General features: G+C 38.1%; 1 protein-coding gene across 39 annotated transcripts in view; it reads left to right on the top strand.

Moving 5' to 3' along the window:
• CADPS (calcium dependent secretion activator) overlaps positions 1 to 18,831 on the top strand; it is a 471,006-nt gene that overhangs the window by 351,138 nt on the left and 101,037 nt on the right. For 10 of the 39 annotated variants that reach the window (XM_037738038.1, XM_037738041.1, XM_037738051.1 and 7 more), the window contains 6 exons: positions 323 to 386; positions 785 to 908; positions 3,256 to 3,324; positions 4,195 to 4,212; positions 17,283 to 17,389; positions 18,396 to 18,404. In XM_037738038.1, the coding sequence (XP_037593966.1) occupies positions 323 to 386; positions 785 to 908; positions 3,256 to 3,324; positions 4,195 to 4,212; positions 17,283 to 17,389; positions 18,396 to 18,404 (391 nt within the window). The remainder of the gene's footprint in view (positions 1 to 322; positions 387 to 784; positions 909 to 3,255; positions 3,325 to 4,194; positions 4,213 to 17,282; positions 17,390 to 18,395; positions 18,405 to 18,831) is intronic. The other 29 variants (XM_037738050.1, XM_037738063.1, XM_017527392.2 and 26 more) reach the window with 7 other exon arrangements.

An 18,831-nucleotide genomic window follows, 5' to 3' on the forward strand; every position in this document is an offset into this window, starting at 1 on the left:
AATAACATATAAGGTCACATTTGAGCTAACGAATAGTTTTCCTTCACAATAGAAATCTAAACAGAGCCTTATGTCACCACTCTGAATATTCTTTTCTGCTGCAGACATTTGCAGAGTCCCTCTTTAGTCATTATTCACACATACACATATATACATTATATACACACATATATGGTGTGAATTCAGATTAACATAACACAACGTGACAAAATAAAAAGCATTTTCCATTCCTCAGAGAGAGTTGCTATAGGAATCAAATTGCAGCATATTTCATGCTAAAATGTAATAATTTAGGCAACCTGAAGAATTTTGTCTTTTTTAGGTATTGCTTTCCATTTGGTCGACCTGAAGGTGCTTTGAAAGCTACTCTCTCACTCTTGGAAAGGGTAAGAATAAAAGTAAAAGATAGATCGTATATATATAAAAAGACATAAACATAATTGTAATGAAATGTTTTGGTTGAATGACCTAGTTGTAATTTTTATAGGATTTGTTTACCATTCAACAAATATCAGAATAGAAGCGAGGAAACTGCCAAAACTCATGATATTCTATCTTCAAACTCCCAAATAGGATATACTGAAGATATGTTCCTAGCCCTTCCCTGATTCATGGACAGCCTTTGCCAATGCTTTGCAATTCTAGTGCTTTCTCTTTAAGCATGGCTCTCAATCCGTATTAAGTCACAAAGAACTGATTTTAAACTTGTATACTTCTAAGAAATGTGGATGAGTGACACGTTTGCTTGAACCTTCTTAATAATCCTTCTTTTTTCTACTTGAAGGTTTTGATGAAAGATATTGTTACCCCAGTGCCACAAGAGGAGGTAAAAACAGTCATCCGTAAATGTCTGGAACAGGCTGCGTTAGTCAACTATTCTCGGCTCTCAGAGTATGCCAAAATTGAAGGTAAGGCTCCCTTCTGCCCCCAGTTTTGAATTTAAATTTTGATATGCCTCCCTGGGGAAGTCTTTCTTTTTTCTGAAGGGCACCCAAATACAGTTGTCCATCTGAGTATATTAAGCTGAAACCTGAAAGCACTTGAAATGTGGGAGCTTCCTTGGCTGTGGCCAAGTAAATGAATTAAAAGACATTATAGGGGCTCAGAAAACAGCCTTTATAAGGGAACAATATTGAAAATAAGATGTTATCAGATAACTAAGTTCCTTCTGAGAGTCTGTGTTGGCCCCAAATATCGGCTCTGTGGCTGATGTTTTCCTATGAAGGGGTTCCGTAGAATTGCCACCTTCTTTAAACAGAAGAAAATAAAGCACTCTGTTGTCCATTGCTGATAGCATTGGAAGTAATACAAGAACTGAAAAGAACAAGATCAAGGTTTTGCCTAACCCTTTCTTGCACCCAAAAGTACCTTGTCTTTTGGTGGTGGTTCAAGCTCAATGGCAGGTTAGTGCTGAGCCATCTATGATGGCTCTGGGGCTTTAGATCTCATTCATTCTTGTTACACCAAACCTTCGAAGCTTGTTACCACGGCCCTCTCAAGTTTTAGGGAAGTGGTCACTGATGACCCGGTAATCACCAAAGGTGTTTTGAGTAAATTCTACTTGAGAAGATATGGTTCTCTGGGACCTATTCATTCATGAAGGTATTAATCACTTTTCATTGTTACCCTGTTGGCTGCTATAGGGTGATTTGAAAGCCACACCCAACTTGACCAGTGGTGTAAGTGTATAAATGTGGAAGTTCTGTGTGCAAAACTCGATGTGTCCGCATTCTGGAATCTGATATTATCTCACACGTGAAACACAACACCTGACTAAAACTAGCAAATGCACATTGTCTGCCTCAAGACAACTGGGGGGGAAAAGAAACTAACCAACTGCCCAGACCCCATCACTTACTCTGCCAAGATCCTTGTTTCCTTAGAGAATTAGGTTAAGATTATGTCAAATTCACAGTGTTCCGTACATTACATGTCCTCCCTCTCTCAATTTTGTCTGTCTGACAATGCAAATTGTGTACCAGTGGTAATGAATTCATTGTTATGCATCCAGGGAGAAACACTTAAGAATTGGGCACCAAAAGGATGTTTATCAACTCTTGACTTGGTAATGAGTAACAAAAATAGAGGAACAAGAGGTCGTTGAAGGGCTATATTAGCAAATAATTATTCCAGCATTTACTGTCCCAGGACGTAATGATTGGTTGTATTTGGTAAAGTCAGCCAGGTACCTAATAATTCTAGGCAAGGCCAGAGTTGGGATGGGATCAAGAAACATTCTGTTGCCATGGCTGCTGCCTCATAGGTCTTGGTCTAGATATTACTAGTCTTTTGGTAAGATCTGCTCTCTTCTTTCAGATAAATCTATCCAAAAACATACTTTAAGATCTGTAAGTAAAAATGCATTCATTTCCAAAGTAGATCAGCTGGTCTGTAATTTCCTTTTGTGCCTCAATTCTTCTTGGTTATGTTAATTATCTTTTGCACTGTGACTTTTAGGTCTGGGGATTCTTTGAAGAAACCAATCCTTTTTTTTCAACTCTCTTTTCAGAGAAGTACCTCATTCCACACTACCTGCTCTCTTCTGCTTCTCTCCTTCCTTGTCCGTGATTGGCTCAGCCACTTTAATGTGACCTCTGCAAAAGTGGCTGAGACACCAATTTCAAAGCATGCTGGGATTGTTAATTCAGACAACCCAACATCCTCTGGCTGCATGTATCAGGTTTTCTTTCATGAACATAGTCCACCACAGGCTGAGACATTGCAGCTTGAAAGATATTACTACCAGACAACTTTCTTTTACAAGGCTCTGATCCTACCCTCAGAAAGGAAATCTTTCATGTTTTACGTTCGAGCCCCTCTGTGAGAATTAACAGCTTAGTTATCTGAGAATTCTGGAAAGAAGTTGTAGTAATATTGCTGGAGACTATGTTTATGAAGAAATACCTCAAGAGCCTTAGATACTAAAGTCTGAAATCCTTAGTATCTTGGAGCCTTAAATCAAAGAAATTTTGTTTCCCTTTACTCATGATGTTTTGGTCATTGTATTCTTGCAAACAGCTCTAAAGAGACGTGTAAAATCATGGTCACAATCTCTCTCGTGACTCACGGCATGCTGAATGGTTAATCCAGTAGATCTCCAATTTTGAAGCTCCTTTTTCTTTTATCCTATGTTTATCCCAAAATACTCTGTGGCTATTTTCCTTTGAGCTAATGTAACGTTTTCCTCTAACCTATGACCTTTAACCTCTTTACCTCTGACCTAAGCCTCTTGCATGCCCAAATCCTCTTTTATAGGGAAAAAGAGAGAAATGTATGAGCATCCTGTCTTCTGCTTGGCCTCCCAAGTGATGGATTTAACCATTCGTGAGTACCTACCACCTCCTCACCATGCTGTCTTCACTCTTTCTGTTTTCATTATTTCAAGAAAATCCAGATCCAAACCAACTCACTCTCCTTGCTTCAAGTTTTTTAGCATTGGCTTGTCTGTTGGTTCTGTCTGTGAAACCCAGTGTGAGAAGTCCAGTCACTTTTTATCAGCCTAAAACAGGTTAGACAATTAAGCCATTTGTTTGTGATAAACTCAGATTTGTCTGTAAGTTTTTTAGTTATTCTCTGTCTGTGACCTGAATGCATTTTTACTTTGCTTGTGTGTAACCCTAATTTGTAAAGTGCTTGTCACTGGTACACAATCAAAAGGTAGCAGCTAGGCCGGGGAGCAATGCATTAGGTGTCAGATAAAGGACATTTGGGGCGAAATCATGCCTTCTTTCCTATGTTTAAAATGCCAAACTATTATGGGTATGAGATCACACCAGGTGGTCTATTGTCTGTAAAAATTCGATCTTATATGCCTCCTGTCTGTTCTCTATCAAGCTGGGAAGCTTTTCCTTGTTCCCTCTGGAGATTTTGACTTGTCCTTGTCCTCTAAACTTTGCCTAGAACATATGACTTAATTGTCACTTGAAGAGTTCATGTATGTTTCATAGCTTGATTTCACATTAAACTTAATTTTACTAATTTTCTATTTGTGCAGCATTTTCCACCTCTGTGAAGGAGCCTTTTTTTGCTGGCCCCCAAACTTCGGGGCGGTGGGAACCCAAGGGCAACCTTTTCTTTCCGATATCATGTATCACACATAAGTGGGGGGCATTTTGGTCCACTTGCTCATTAATTCTGCATATGTGTTCTTGTTTCTCTCTCTTCTCTCCTTGTTGTGCTCTCTCTTTCAAATAGAGAATCAAAAGGATGCAGGTGAACCAATTGTATATGCATTATAAATTATCAGGACTGTTGAGTTATATTCAGTTTTTGTTTTTTGTTTTTCAATAGCTCCTTAAGGTATGTACTCCCAGAGAGCCATGTGGAGTTGCAATAATACTTAAGGAGTTAATTTGTGCTGTCTAAATACATCTCATGCCCATTTAATGTTGACTTTCATAGAGTAGAATTTCTGAAAAGGCATAAACTTTAAAGGAATAGAATTCTGGTTTGCTGCGGAGCTTCATTTCATCTTTGGACATAGGATTCCAGTGATTTGGCCTCGTGCATTTTTTAAAAAGTTTTTTAACCAAATGAATCTTCCTCCTTGTTTTTAATTTCTTTTTTCTGTTTTCTGCCCTATTGAGAAGTTTGTGTTCTTTGATGAATGTTTATCAGCCAAGACAGATAGAAGTTTTGTCAATGTTGTTCTTGTATGTATCACGTGATAAAGCAGGAAGCATGGACAGGATGACCGAACAGGGGCTGTTGCTGGAGGTTTTATTAGAGGAAAGCTCTTGGAAAGTTCTGGCTTTGGAAATTTTCTTGTTGTTGGTCCCAAAACTTCTGATTCTATTTTGAGGAGAGTGCTGACTTGAAACTTTAATAAATTAGAATACAGATCATTGTTTTTAAAGCCTAAAGTGTTCTCAAAAATAACCATCAGTTAATCAAAATTAACAGTTGAACATATTTCAAAACAGTTCAGAAAGCATTCCTGGGCACATTCCAAGTACAGGGCTACTGATAAGTATTTGAAGACTCATAAACCTATGTTTAAAACACATGAACCTTTCTCTCCCTCGTAAGGAAGATATTTGTTTATTTATTTAATCATTTATTCGCTCATTCATCCATTTATTAGACAAGTGGTTAGTGGGAGCCTACCCTGTAGCAGGTACAGTGTTAAAAGCCAGAGACTACGTAAATGAGGAAAACAGCTGTAAGTCTCATGGAGCATATGCGCAAATGTGTGTATATGTGTAAATCAGTACATTGCAAAGCCTATTGGTAGAATTACGTGTAAGAGGAATGGGGCATTGTCAGAAAACCATGGAAGTCTTCACGAGATGGTAAAACCTGAACTGTATCTTGAGACATGAATCAGAATAAGTGAAGTGGAGCTAGGATTGGGAATGAAAAGTCATGCTACATCAAGAGAGTAATATGGGCAAAAATGTAAAATCAGATAGCTAATAAAAATAATGAATGCTTATTTAATGCATATCATGTTCCAGGTATGATTCTAAGCATTGTATCTATATTATTAACTTATTTTTCCCCAAAAGCCTTTATAAGAGGGAACTATTATTATTCCCATTGCAGAGATGAGCAAACTAAGGCACAGAACTTAAAAAACACACATCTAGAAGTGTAATTGGTGTAGCTAGACTCTGAGCCCAGGCAGAAGCCACACTTTTAACTACTCTGTCATTAATTCAACGTAGCTGCCAAACAGAGTGAAATGATACTAGTGGGCGGATGCTGATGATGGCAAGGTAGGCAGGGACAGGACTTCAAAGGTCCTTCTGTGCCATAATAATTCTGTGTTCAGACTATCTCATGGTTCAAAGTTTCTTAATTTGAAATCTATGCCAACTTTTGCATGCATATGGATTTTTTAAGAGAAAGATTCCACAGGCCTCAGCTGCAAAGGTGATGAAGAGTCATTGAAGGCTGTTTAGGCAAAGGGATGGGTTGGTGGTTTACCCTGCAGAGAAATCACACTATCAAGAATAAAGAGAAAGGTCTGAAGAGATGGAATAGGGTAGAACTGGGTTTAAAAGTTGAGGTCAAAGCAGAGATGGGTTTGAAGCTTGGTATAGTGAAGCTTTTTCTAAGTTTATCAGGTCTCAATTGTAATCATAATCATAATTACTTCTTTCCTGGCCTTTAAATTTTTTTCTTAGCCCTTTCCTCCCTTTTCAATTTTCTTAATGAGAATAGATCACGAATACATGGATAGGTCTGCATAACCAATCGTATGGAGATGGTAGGGCACCACCGGAGCTACATATGCAAATTAGGGGGAAGTGGGTACAATACTGGGCACTGAAATATGGACAGCTGCTGAGTCCTTTAGTCAGACTGTGCTTTAAGAATCTATGGGACTATGCAGATGGCATTTTGGTGGACTTATGCTTTATGTCTGATGGCATTATTAGAAATTAAATGTTCAGTTTAATTACAGTACTCCAAAAAAAAATGCAAAAGCCTGCTAGTCTATGAAAGAAAAGCTGTGACTCCTGCAAATGAATTCTATTATTTTAAATACATTTCCATTTAAACCGTCACACATTCTGAACCCAGCAAGCTCTGAGAAAGTCTACACTACTATTGCTGTTTTGCCTCCGTTCTTGGCTAAATACTTGCATAATTTTCTGAGCATCATCACGATTCCACTGGAATTTGAAATAAAACAACTTTTTCCTTCAAATATGCCAAGGATTTGCAAAATCAGACAGATGATGATTTGTAGATAGACAGCAGATAGATATAGACAGAAATAAATAAGTAGGGAGAGAGAGAAAGGGAGAAATAGGAGGAAAAGAAAGGAGAGAGGAAAGGTTAGAAGAGGAGAGTGGGTAGGTGGGTGGTTAAATGGATGAATGATGTGTAGGTGGGGAGGGGGAGAGAGAGAGAGAGAGAGAGAGAGAGAGAGAGAGAGAGAGAGAAAACCTATGGGCCCAGGCCTTGTGCTAAGGGCTTCTGATTCAATCTTAACCTTAGACTCATAAAGAAGGCTTTATTTTTGCACCCTTTACAGATGAAGGTGATTCAATAAGGATAAGTAACTTTCTCAAGCAGGATTTGAATTCAGGTCTGTCTAAATCCAAATACAACGCATTTTTGTCTCTTTCTACCATGTAGGCTTTTTAGTTGATGTGGTGAGCACTTAGACAATATCCATTCATTCAGTGGATAAGGTCAAAGTATAATAACCCACCAGTTTTACGGGAGGACTGCAGATTAACAGAGCAGTCCTTTCTGGAACTGGATCATTGACAAAATCTTTACTTTGTAAAGTTTTCCCAAGGGCAGTTGAGATTCTACAAGATTGTCAAAGAACTGAGGACTTTTTTCCTCACGAGATGGCTGGCCATTCTGTGATGAGGACCATCTCATTCTTCATGCCTTATACCTGAGGGACTAAGTCTTTCTTTCTTTCTTCTTTCCTTCCTTCCTTCCTTTTATTTTCTTTTCTTTCTCTTTCTCTCTCTCTCTCTCTCTCTCTCTCTCTCTCTCTCTCTCTCTCTTTATTTCTTTCTTTCTTTCTTTCTTCTTTTTGAGACAGAGTCTTACTCTGGAGTGCAGTGATGGGATCCCAGCTCACCACAACATCTGCCTCCCAGGTTCAAATTGATACTTTTGTCTCAGCATCCAAAGTATCTGGGACTACAGGAACACACCACCACACCCAGCTAATTTTTTGTATTTTTAGTAGAGATGGAGCTTTACCATGTTGGCCATGTTAGTCTTGAACTCCTGGCCTCAGGTGATCTGCCCACCTCGGCCTCCTAAAGTGCTGGAATTACAGGAATGAGCCACCACAACCAGCCTTTTCATCCTTTTTGTTTCAGTGGTGCATAAATTAGGGTTTCCCAACCCAGATTATCCTGTGGACTAGCACCTCATCTATAATTTACAATAGGTGAGGGGGACAAGGATAAACATGTTTTAAACACTGTCACCAAGAAAGATTTTGGAGAAAAATGATTTGTTAAAATGTGCCATGAACCCACAAGTATGAAACCAGTGTCTTTCTCTTCTTTAAGAAAAAAAAATGATATGATGCTGCAGATGATGATTAAAAACTGTCATTTATTAAGAATTTAGTATGTGCTAAGTAGTGATGCATATCCCATTTAATTCTCACCATGACCCTGTGAGATAAGTGTCTTATTACCATATTTCATTGACTCTAAAGGGCCATCAATCATAAGATGTATCATTCATATACTCCTAAGAATGAAATAATGCTGCCAGCTATATTGTGACATGCTATCAAATATAAGATGCATCCAGTAATCAGAAATGTTAAAATGTGCCTCTTATTTCAATGAAATAAGAACTTATTCATTTATGCATGGAAATCCTGTAATAGAAAGATGCTAAGTCACTTCCCCAAGGTTAAACAGCTGGTTAGTTGTAGAGTCAGAATTTGAACATGAGCCTGTTTAATTCCAAAGCCCACACTTTCAACTTCTGCACTATAAAATGCTTGTGACTTTTTAGCAACAAAATTGTATGACCCAAAAGAGGTTTCTTGATTATTGACAGGTAAAAAAAAATCAAGGCCTAGAGAAAAGAAGCCAGGTTCAAAATAAAATGAGTAATCAGTGACCCTCCAGTCTCTTGTCCTGTGTGCTATTCAAGAGTCATCACCACCCACCAGGCTGCCTTACCTTTCAGTCAAGACATAATGGCCCCATCCACAATCCATTGACTGGTCTGAGCTTCCAGTAAGACACTTGATGACATCTGGAATCCACATATTAGAATCATATATTTGCAACTCCAAGAAAACACTACCCAACCAGCCTGAGCACCCAAGGACTATACCCCAAATTCAAATCCTTATCTTGGCTCCACTGGGCTTTCTAACCTCTGTAACCTCACTTTTATTTTCTGTAAAAGGTGCTAATAATGGTTTCTCCCCCAGAGAATTGTTGCAAAGATTAAAATACATGTTCTAAATAAATATCTTAGCACAATGCCTGGCACATAGTAAGTGCTCATTTTATATATATATATATATATATATATATATATATATATATATATATATATATAAACTTATTCATATCATAATATTTAAAATGATGTTCTTCAGAATTAAAATGTATAGTATAAAGATATTATTTGATTTCAGAAATGAACTATAAAACAGTGCTTCTTAAACTTTACTGTCCATCTGAATCCCTGGGGATCTTGTTGAAATATGGGTTTTGATTCAGTAGGTCTAGGGTGGAGCCTGGGACTATGCATTCCTCACAAGCTTCCAGGTGATGCTGAAGCTGCTGATCCAGGGATGGTACTTTGAGGGTCAAGGGAATATAAGAGGTATTCAAATTGTCTTTTTATTATAAATTTCCAGCACGACATTGCAATTTGCATATATATTTGTTAAACACCCACTAGGTTCCAGGATCTATGGCCAGGCACCAGGGGAGTATGTGATGAGCAAAAGCAGTCATGGTCCCTACCCTTGTAGAGCTTACAACGACAACAACAACAGCAAAAATAGAAAACATAGGCATGAAAGAAGCAATCACAATCTGATGATGATAGTAAAAGTAACAAGTAAGGTGTCACGGGAATGCAGTACAAGGGGATTTCACCCAGGCCAGGGTCTTTGATGCACTGCAGATTAGGGGATAGTGCCGGAGAAGGACACAATGTAGCTCCAAGGCTGGACCCCAAGAATAACTGACTGGGGTGTTCCCTAGCCTTGTTGCAGTGTTTCCCTCTATTCGTCATCCCTCCAGATGCCCCAAGCTCCTCCCCAAGACAGCTTGTGGCAATGTACATAAAAGTTTATTTGGGAACTAGGTGGGTACTTAGTAGTACTCCTAAATCAGAGAAAAAAGAACTCAAATAGCTTAAGCAAGAAAAGAGAATATTTTTTGTTCATGTAGCTAGGAAATCCACGGAGGAGTTGGCCTCAGAAATGAAAAATGTTGATATCTCCAACTGCTGACAAGCTTCTTTAATGTGACTGCGGCTAATTGTTGAAGTTTGGGGAGCAACATGCTCACAGATAGCACCAACCTTTTATCCTAGCTAATGACTCTAGAAGAAAAAGCATTTCTCTCCAAGCAACTGTATACAATTCCAGAGAAGGGTCTCATTCACCCAGCTTGGGTCACATGATAATCCCAGAGTCAATCATAGTCCCCATAATAGTATGAGGTACTATGGTTGGCCAGGTGTAGTTTATGTGACTGCCCCTGTAGGCTACTTTCCTTGGAAGTCCCACCAAAATAACAGAGTAGAGTAGTCAACTCCCCTGAGCAAGGTTTCTGCACATACAAGGATAGATTTTCAACACAATGTCCAGAATTAAGCTCCCTTTTCTTACTTGCAACAGCTCAGCCCCAGGAACAAAGCCTGAGTTGGCATACGTTACCAAATTAGAGAAGAAAAACATCACAAGAGTATTATTTCTTTCTTTAACTTAAATTATTTTTAATTGTCTTAAATAGTTTTTAATTGCATTAAGACACCTGACGTTATTCTCTGGCTTGGAAGTTCAAGTTATGATGTTTACTATTCAGAATTCAGCTTAGTACATTTGTTAAGTAACCAGGGACTTTGGATAAGAGATAAGAGTTCCTGTGTAGTTTATATGTATACTGCAAACACAGAGCATTTTATTTTTCATGAAAGCACTGCATTGAAGAGGATCCACTGAGGATTCCCTTCTACCAATATTTGATGACCTCCCCTGGCCCCAGCACTACTCTAGACCCTAGAAATATAGAATTCTCTGGCAGAGGGGGAGTTAGACAAATAAATGTATATAGTTTCCTATTATCAAGGGCCAGAAGTGGTCAAGTAGAAGCATCGACAGAGGAGCTGAACTTTTGCTATGAAGGCACTCTCTTGTTATGGCATATGAAGGCATAACCCTTGTCATGAAGGGAAGCTCTCAAAGGTTTTTAAGCAGGAGCGTGACAAATTCAGATGTGTGTTTAACAGAGATCACTCTGACTGCTGCATGGCAGAGAATGAACTGCGGAAGAGAAAAGGGACTGAAGGCTGCCTTGGAGGCTTTAGCAACAGTTGAGGTGGAAATGATGAGACCTGAGTCACGTGTCCACCCCCTCAGCAAGAGTGTGGATGGGCATGTGATCTAGTATGGTGTGAGATAAAATCAAGACATTTTGGAGGTAGAATGGACAAGCTATACCACCTAGGTCCTTACAGGAAAGAGACAAAGATGACACCAATGAAAAGGATAAGAAAAATGATTCATGATCCATCCAACAGCTTTTATTAACACATGCTTTAGACTGGCCTAGAGATGGAATCTTCTGAAAGGGTGTGGATATTGGAGAATCAAGGGGATCAAGTATACATAATAGATAGTCCCACTAAAGAAATTATATTAGACTTCAACCTTGCATGTCTTTGGCCTATGTAGCCATCATTTTAGGGAAGCTGGGTATTCAGGATAGAATGATGTGGCTATCTGCTTAGCTTTCTGTTCCTACTTGAGATTTTATCTACACCTACTCCCAAATCATAGCAAATTGCTACAGGCTATGTATTTTCAGTAATTGCGTAATACAAACACTAGCATCTTCAGCAACATATCAATAGTCTGGGACTTGATAGTAAGTGGATTTTCCATCAATCATACTCATCTCTCATACGGTATTTCAGGGACTGGCATCTCACTCACTGGAACCGGAGTTGGTCAGGTTATTTAAGGGCTAATTGGAGTGTCTCTCACTCCTGGATGCATCCCTTCCTTGGCTTAGCTGAGCATGCAGCGGAATTCTTTTTTTGTTTTTCTGCAGTCACATTTAACTCTCTCTCTGGAAGCCAAGCAGATTTAATTGTGTAAACATGAGCAATGGTAATTGGGTAAATGAAGTTGGAAACCAAGGTATGATGTTTTTGTTTTGCTCTGTGAGGAAAAAAAAATAGGGAGCTTGTTTTTCTATGGTGGCAAACGTCACTGTCAGAATTCTGGACAGACAGTTGGCAGGAGGAAATCCCTTTATGAATTTCTCATCAAGACCCATTTAGCTGAAATATGTATCTGCTGCCTCATGGGTGACGGATCAACCCAGGGGTTGCTTTATTGTTTTTATTCACCACCAGATCAAGTGTTTCTCTATCCAGGTTCAGTTAACTGGTGAGAAAGAGGCAGGAATTTCCCTGAGAATTGCACTTGCAGGTAGCATGCATTCATTAAAAGAGCCCATAGGGATGGATTATCAATATGCGCCTAACTTTAGCCAGTGCTGTCAGTAGAAACCAGATTTTAAAAATATAAAATATGGAGTACTATTTTTTATGATGAAACGATTAGTAGTTGCCTCCTTTTAAATAGCTGTCATTTAAAACTGAGTCTTTTAAATTCTATTTACACACATTTTTTTCCCAAACAATTTCAGTAAGAGGAAACTGGTAATTTTTGTCCTGTCTTCTAAATATTGAAATGGTCCAGCAAGAAAAGGATCTCATCAACTCTTGCTTTTTTAATAGATGATTTTTGCCAGAATATTATATTTTATCCATATTTCTCAATCTTCTTTATTAATGTCACTAGAATTCCATTTCCTATATGCCTGCAGTAAAATTAATTTTCCCAGTTGAAAATTCAAGCAAACCAAGAAGCAAACTTGGCAATGGAGCATGTCCCTCTCACCATACAGATTGCTTTATAAACCAGAACTATTAGAAAGGAGCAGGTCCAAAGTTAATGAGACACTCATTAAAGAGAAAGAATTGCAGAAGCTGATAGTGCTCTGTGCCTGTATTGAAGGAGAGGCTATTGTTATAGGATGTTTGCTGTGCTGATATTGTAAACCACATGACAGATGGGTCAAGTGCTGATTACAGTATTCTAACATTTGGAATAGCAAGTAACATATTTGATAAGCTGGCAAGTTTTTATATATGATTCAACCCACAATATAAAAGCCACGAGAATTCCAAATTGAAAATAATTAAATGAGCTGGAAACAATCAGATACCACACATTTTCCCTTAAAATGACAGATTTTGACATGTTGAAATTCCACAAAGGGAGCAAGAATATTTCCTAGCTCACTTGAACTAATAACGGCCCTTCATCTGTTTTTGCAAAGCAATTAATTGCAGCCTTCTCACAATGTGGAGGTAACAATAACCGTGTAGGCATCTTGAGCTTTACAGAGGTCTGTCCCTTAGATCGCTTTACTTGCTCTTATCAGCAACCCTGTAAGATAAACAGAAAAGATATTCTCAATTTATAGATGAGGAAACTAAAGCACAGAGAGGTTCAAGTAGCAGGTGCAAGGTTACATAGAAAGTAAGTAACATATGGAGGATGACAAGCCAGATCTTCCAACTATTAATATATCAAGTCCTATTTCTGATCATCTGTAAGGAAGATGCAGCTATTAGCGTATAGGTGTTCTTCATTGTACAAAGTGTATCCTTTTTTGGTCAATGCTGCGGCTGCCATCATTCATGTGTATCCATCTGGATAAAGCATCCGGTATTTGCGTTCAGCCTCTGAGTGTCTTGGTGGTGGCGATGGGTGGGGGTTGCTGGTGACACTGGTAAGAGTCTTTGTCAAACAATGTCACACCTCCGTCGTGTTGAAGTATCACCAAGAAAGCAGCGGCTTTCCATTTGTGTTTTATCATTTTTGCTTATTTGGTTGTTCTTTTCAGAGTTTGTCATCTTACTTGTCACCCTTTGCTAAAGTCACTTTGTCTCTACCTTTTTACTGTCTCTCTTCACCTACCCAAGCAGCTCCCCTGTCCCCTCCTGGGCCTCCTTCTCCACTCATCTAAACGCAGACCAGCATGTTATATCAGAGGCTCAAAGGCATGCCTAGGCCAAAATCAAGTACTGTAAACTTTTATCATTCCTCTACTTGGCAGCTTTCTAGTTTAGTTTGCTTTTCTGTTCACCTTTCTTCTTGAATTTTTGTTTCAGTTTGGAACACTAAGCTGAGACTCAGGCTCTCAAGTATAATTTTACAGGTTTTGAGATACTCAAAAGAGAGCATTTATTTCCAAATGTCCACATTTTTTTTGTCTAGCTATGTCTGACATATGCAACATTTTCAAATCTCAATGTCAGCACAAAATAACATTGTTGTTACATAACATTTTGCATGACAATATTTTCTGTGTTATGAGCTTCAATTCTATTGTATGAAATGGTTCTTAAGTACACTATATCTTTAGTTTCATTTTATCAGTGCTCCAGCTAGTGCAAGCTTGGGGGATAGGAATATTGTAATACATTTCAAGACAGCAGAAGAGTGGCCAAAAAAAAAAAATCATTTCTAAGCACAAATTTCTCCTTGACCTCTGTTGAGGAGAGGGAAGAAGTGCTAAAGGATTTTGCACAATATTTTCTTTAAAGACAACATCTTAGAGAATTCACTTTTCGTTCCATTTTGCCACTTAGCTAGTAGTACATCAGCTATGCAAATAAACAAGAAAATAGTGTGGTGTCTCACTAATGTGGCTTGAGCTACAGATAATGGAATCACAGCTAATTAATAGTAAATGAAAGTCTGGCTACAGGGGGTTAATTGGCAGATCAAGTGTTCTAGATTAAAGGATCCTTAACCTGCTTACTTTAATGGTTTTATGTTCAAGTAAATTTGCAAAGGGTTTTATTAAACATACTGTCTGTATATATACATCAGGCATACACATATCTGCGTACATGTGCACACACTCATAGAATGGCTGCGTGCACATGCACACTTTATGTGTATCTATTGATATCTATTGTAGTCAATCTAAGAGTACTGCCTATTAAAACAAATCTTCAGGTGGTCCTAGCTTCAGCATCTTGGATTTCTCCAAACATAAAAATTATTGACTTTTTTTTTAAGTACATAAAAATATTGGTAGAAATTATTTTATTTCTGTATCATATGTCATAAACAGCCAGAATTCCCCTAGATTTGGTGAGTGTTCCACCCAAAAGGACAGTGCTCTCTATTTTTAAAGAAAGAGATTTCAAAAATTTGCCCCAAGTGGGATTTCCTGCAGATTTGTATTAATGTGCAGGCTTGTCTGTTATTAGAAAATGTATGTAAGTGTGTGATGTGTGTATGTGGGTGTATGTGTCAAATGGGTAATAAGCATAGGATGAGGAATTTGCAAATTGATGTGTAAATGTGAATATCAACTAATAAAAAATAGTAACCTATGCATATTTACTATCAAAATGCAAATACCTCACTCTACACATATTACCCAAAAATATATACACAGTATGTTTGTAGAAATGCCTGAAAGTCTATGAATGAAATTATGATAGTCTATGAAATTGCTAACAGGACAGATGCCCAAAAGCACAGAAGTCAGTTTTGTCATACACTCTTTCTCTAAACATTTATTGTTCTAGACCAGGCCATGGGGCTGTCGCACCTAAGCTCCCACAGCTCCTTACTCTGAGTGTTGGTTATTCTCTGCCTGATCCACATGCTTATATTTCCTACAGCCCCATCTTCAGGCTCTAACCACATCCAGCCACATTTCTACCAGGGTATGGCAGAGACAATGGAGCTTTCCATTGACTTGAATCCAGGAAACCCATTTTCACACTAGCCATCAGGCCTTGTTAGACTGAGACTTTCAATACCTGGCTATTCTTACCCTGTCCCACTCATCATCCTTATATCCCATTGGCTAGAACACTTTTTTTGCATAGTATCTCACTGAATTTATTTTTCATTATTAAAGCCTAAATTACTAATGACCTGATGTGCTCATTACCTACTTAAGAAATGCATAAAAGAATGTTAAGAAACTTTTTTTTTAATTAGCAATTTCCTATGATTTTGTTTAAGTCTGCCCTCTTCTTCCCACCCCCTGCTATGTGCTAGAAACCTTTCTATTTAGTAATAGGTAATTCTTTCTAGTAAGAAGCATCCTGAAGCCAAAATATACCTGCTTCAGATGAAGAGATGAAAATGAGTTTTGGCAGTTATTTTGCAAATGTATGTACCTACTTGGGGAATCCTTCTAAGTAGTGTTTATTTCACTATATCCCATGTGCTCTGACTCTGAGGCTTCAAGGTTTGAAAGGGGCTAAACATGAAATGCAAGTTCCTCTGTCAATTTAGACTGAATCCAAACAGTTTCATTGACCAAGAAAACCTTTACGTTTTGGCTGGGCACAGTGGCTCATGCCTATAATCCCAGTACTTTGGGAGGCTGAGGTGGGCAGATCTCCTGAGGTAAGGAATTTGAGACCACCCTGACCAACACGGTCATCTCTACCAAACCCCATCTCTACCAAAAATACAAAAATTAGCCGGGCATGGTGGTGGGTACCTGTAATCCCAGCTACTCGGGAGGCTAAGGCAGGAGGATCACTTGGACCCAGGAAGCAGAAGTTGCAGTGAGCCAAGATTGCGCCACTGCACTCCAACTTGGGCAACAGAGTGAGACTTGGTCTCAAAAAAAAGAAAGAAAAGAAAAGACAGAAAAGAGAAGAAAACCTCCTTTATGTTTTAAATATTACTCTTTTCCCCAAGAAAAAAGTTTGTAATTTTTGGAACATAATGACATTGTCAAATTCATGAACTCAGCTCTGAAAAGAGAGCAACACCTCAGGGTTCAGGTTCTTCTTGAGCTGGGTAAAAATACAACACTTTCAATGTAAGAGAAACTAAAAAAAAAAAAAAAATTTAGTACATTATTGTAATTTAACTGATACAATTTCAGTTGTAACAAACAGTAGCACAAACTACCACAACCTGTTCAATAATCTACTCCTAACACCATTTTAACAATTATTATTCCTGACTAATGGCCCAGGCATATCCAACTTTTCCTTTCTATCTCTGCTCTGGACAACCTGAAGCAGACATTTGACTCTGCTTTTTCAAAATGAACATTCCAACCTATACAGGCCTGCAATGAAAAAATTAGGCTATAGCATTTAATTAGTAACTAATCTAAAAAATAAATGTAACAGCAATCAATATTAAACTCCTATTAATCTTCCCACTTCAGGTAGCATAAATACAATCTAGTGAGTGATATAGCACATTTATGCTGTCTTTAAAGAACATGTGTACAAAATGTCACTAAATTTGAAATGGGGTGTCATAGACTTAATATAGCTTCACATGCAAATTTGAAGCTGGAGCACTGCTTTTTTCTAATACGTATCATAATGATGGTGATAATAATAAAATGGCTTTATCGTTTGCTCACTACTAATTACATGGCACTTAACATTTGCATGAATTCTTTAAAAAAAAAACCTGATAACTATTCTCAATTTCTTATCCACTAGTTCTAATGGCCATAAAAGTAGCCTGCCACTTTCGCTGAATTTTAACACAAACTCTTGTACTACAGAAAATGTAGGCCGATTAATCACTCCTGCCAAAAAGCTTGAAGATACAATACGTCTTGCTGAACTAGTCATTGAAGTTCTTCAGCAAAATGAGGAGCACCATGCCGAGGTGAGCAGGCTTGGTGGGAAGTGTATCTTACTGTTCCTTAGCTGACCTTGCAGAACTGACTTTCCCAGCCAGATTGTGAATAACGTGCCTTAACACCCGTTTTGTTTTAACTGGGATTGCAAAGGGAGTGAAAGTGGAAGTTTTGCAAGAAGTCTTTGGAAGGTTATTTTGAACAACCAAAAGGTGGTTGCATGTTGTATGTTTCAGCCTAAGTTTTCAGATGTTTCTAGCAACGAACAAATGAGGTGAGTGCTTTTTAATCATTCAAACAGCATCTGGTTGCCATTGTTGAAAACACTCAAAATAGTTTTTGTTTTTTTGTGGTTGTTTTTGTTGCCACCACTGTTGTTTTTATTAGTTATTTGGTATGTGGACCACAGGCCTTCTTTCTCAATCTATATCTGTAACTTACTCTGCTTGTATGAGTCTTCATTTTTTTTTATAATCTTAGATTGCCTGGGTTGTTAAATGCAGTGACAGAAGCAAATTATTCTGTGTTGTTCAACTTGTCGATTCTCCAACATACATCTAAATAAAGATAGCTTACTCTTTTTTTGACAAACCACTATCGAAATGATCCTTTTGATAATAATTATAAACCAAGGGATTTCAAAGCTAACTAAATCCCAAACCTATAAGGACTTAAACAACCTAACACCTCCAAGGAAAGATTCCAAGATTTCATGATGGTTAAATGGTTTTATCAATGCTCATTTCAAAATTGAGATTTAAAATAATCTCTCTCAGAATAATGTTTTTGAAAATTGCATAATTCTTCCTCTTTCTTTACATTCAGATTTACAGCAAAGGGGAAAAATTACATTTCCTAAAAGTAATTTCTCAAGCAGCTAAAATGATCATTCCATGACTAAATGGAAATTACCAGTATAGTTAAATAATATATAATACACCATAAATCCAACCATCCCAACTAATGCCTGATTGCATATTTAAATTTCCTCCCTGTTTTTCTACCATTTTATTCAATCTTGGCTGATCGTGGCAGGGGAAAGAGGTATGTGACTCAACCGAATGAACCAGCCACCTGCTGTCATACTTTGTGCATGCCCTTACAATACCATGTCTTCTAATGGGACTTTTCCTAGTGCTCCTGCTTTCTAACACTGCCCCAAGGAATGTAACAGCAACTTCCAGTGGACTGCTTGTGAAACGGGTGACCCTCCACAGCAGGGTCAATGTGGGTGATTCTCTTGTGCGTGCATGAAGCAATTGATATACTTAACAATGACTGCAGTTACATCCCAACAGAACGCCTCCTACCTGCCTTGATTCTGTCCTTAGCCTGGTGTAGTTCCCTATGTCTGTCTGTACTTACCTTTATTACAGCAGATGAGTACCAAACTTAGTAACCAGTAGCTTACCGGAGTGATACTAATCTTCCTCAACAACTGTCTCTATGTGAATCATATATACAGTATTTA

Source organism: Cebus imitator, unplaced genomic scaffold (genome assembly GCF_001604975.1).
Source record: "Cebus imitator isolate Cc_AM_T3 unplaced genomic scaffold, Cebus_imitator-1.0 Scaffold48, whole genome shotgun sequence".
Lineage (NCBI taxonomy): Eukaryota > Metazoa > Chordata > Mammalia > Primates > Cebidae > Cebus > Cebus imitator.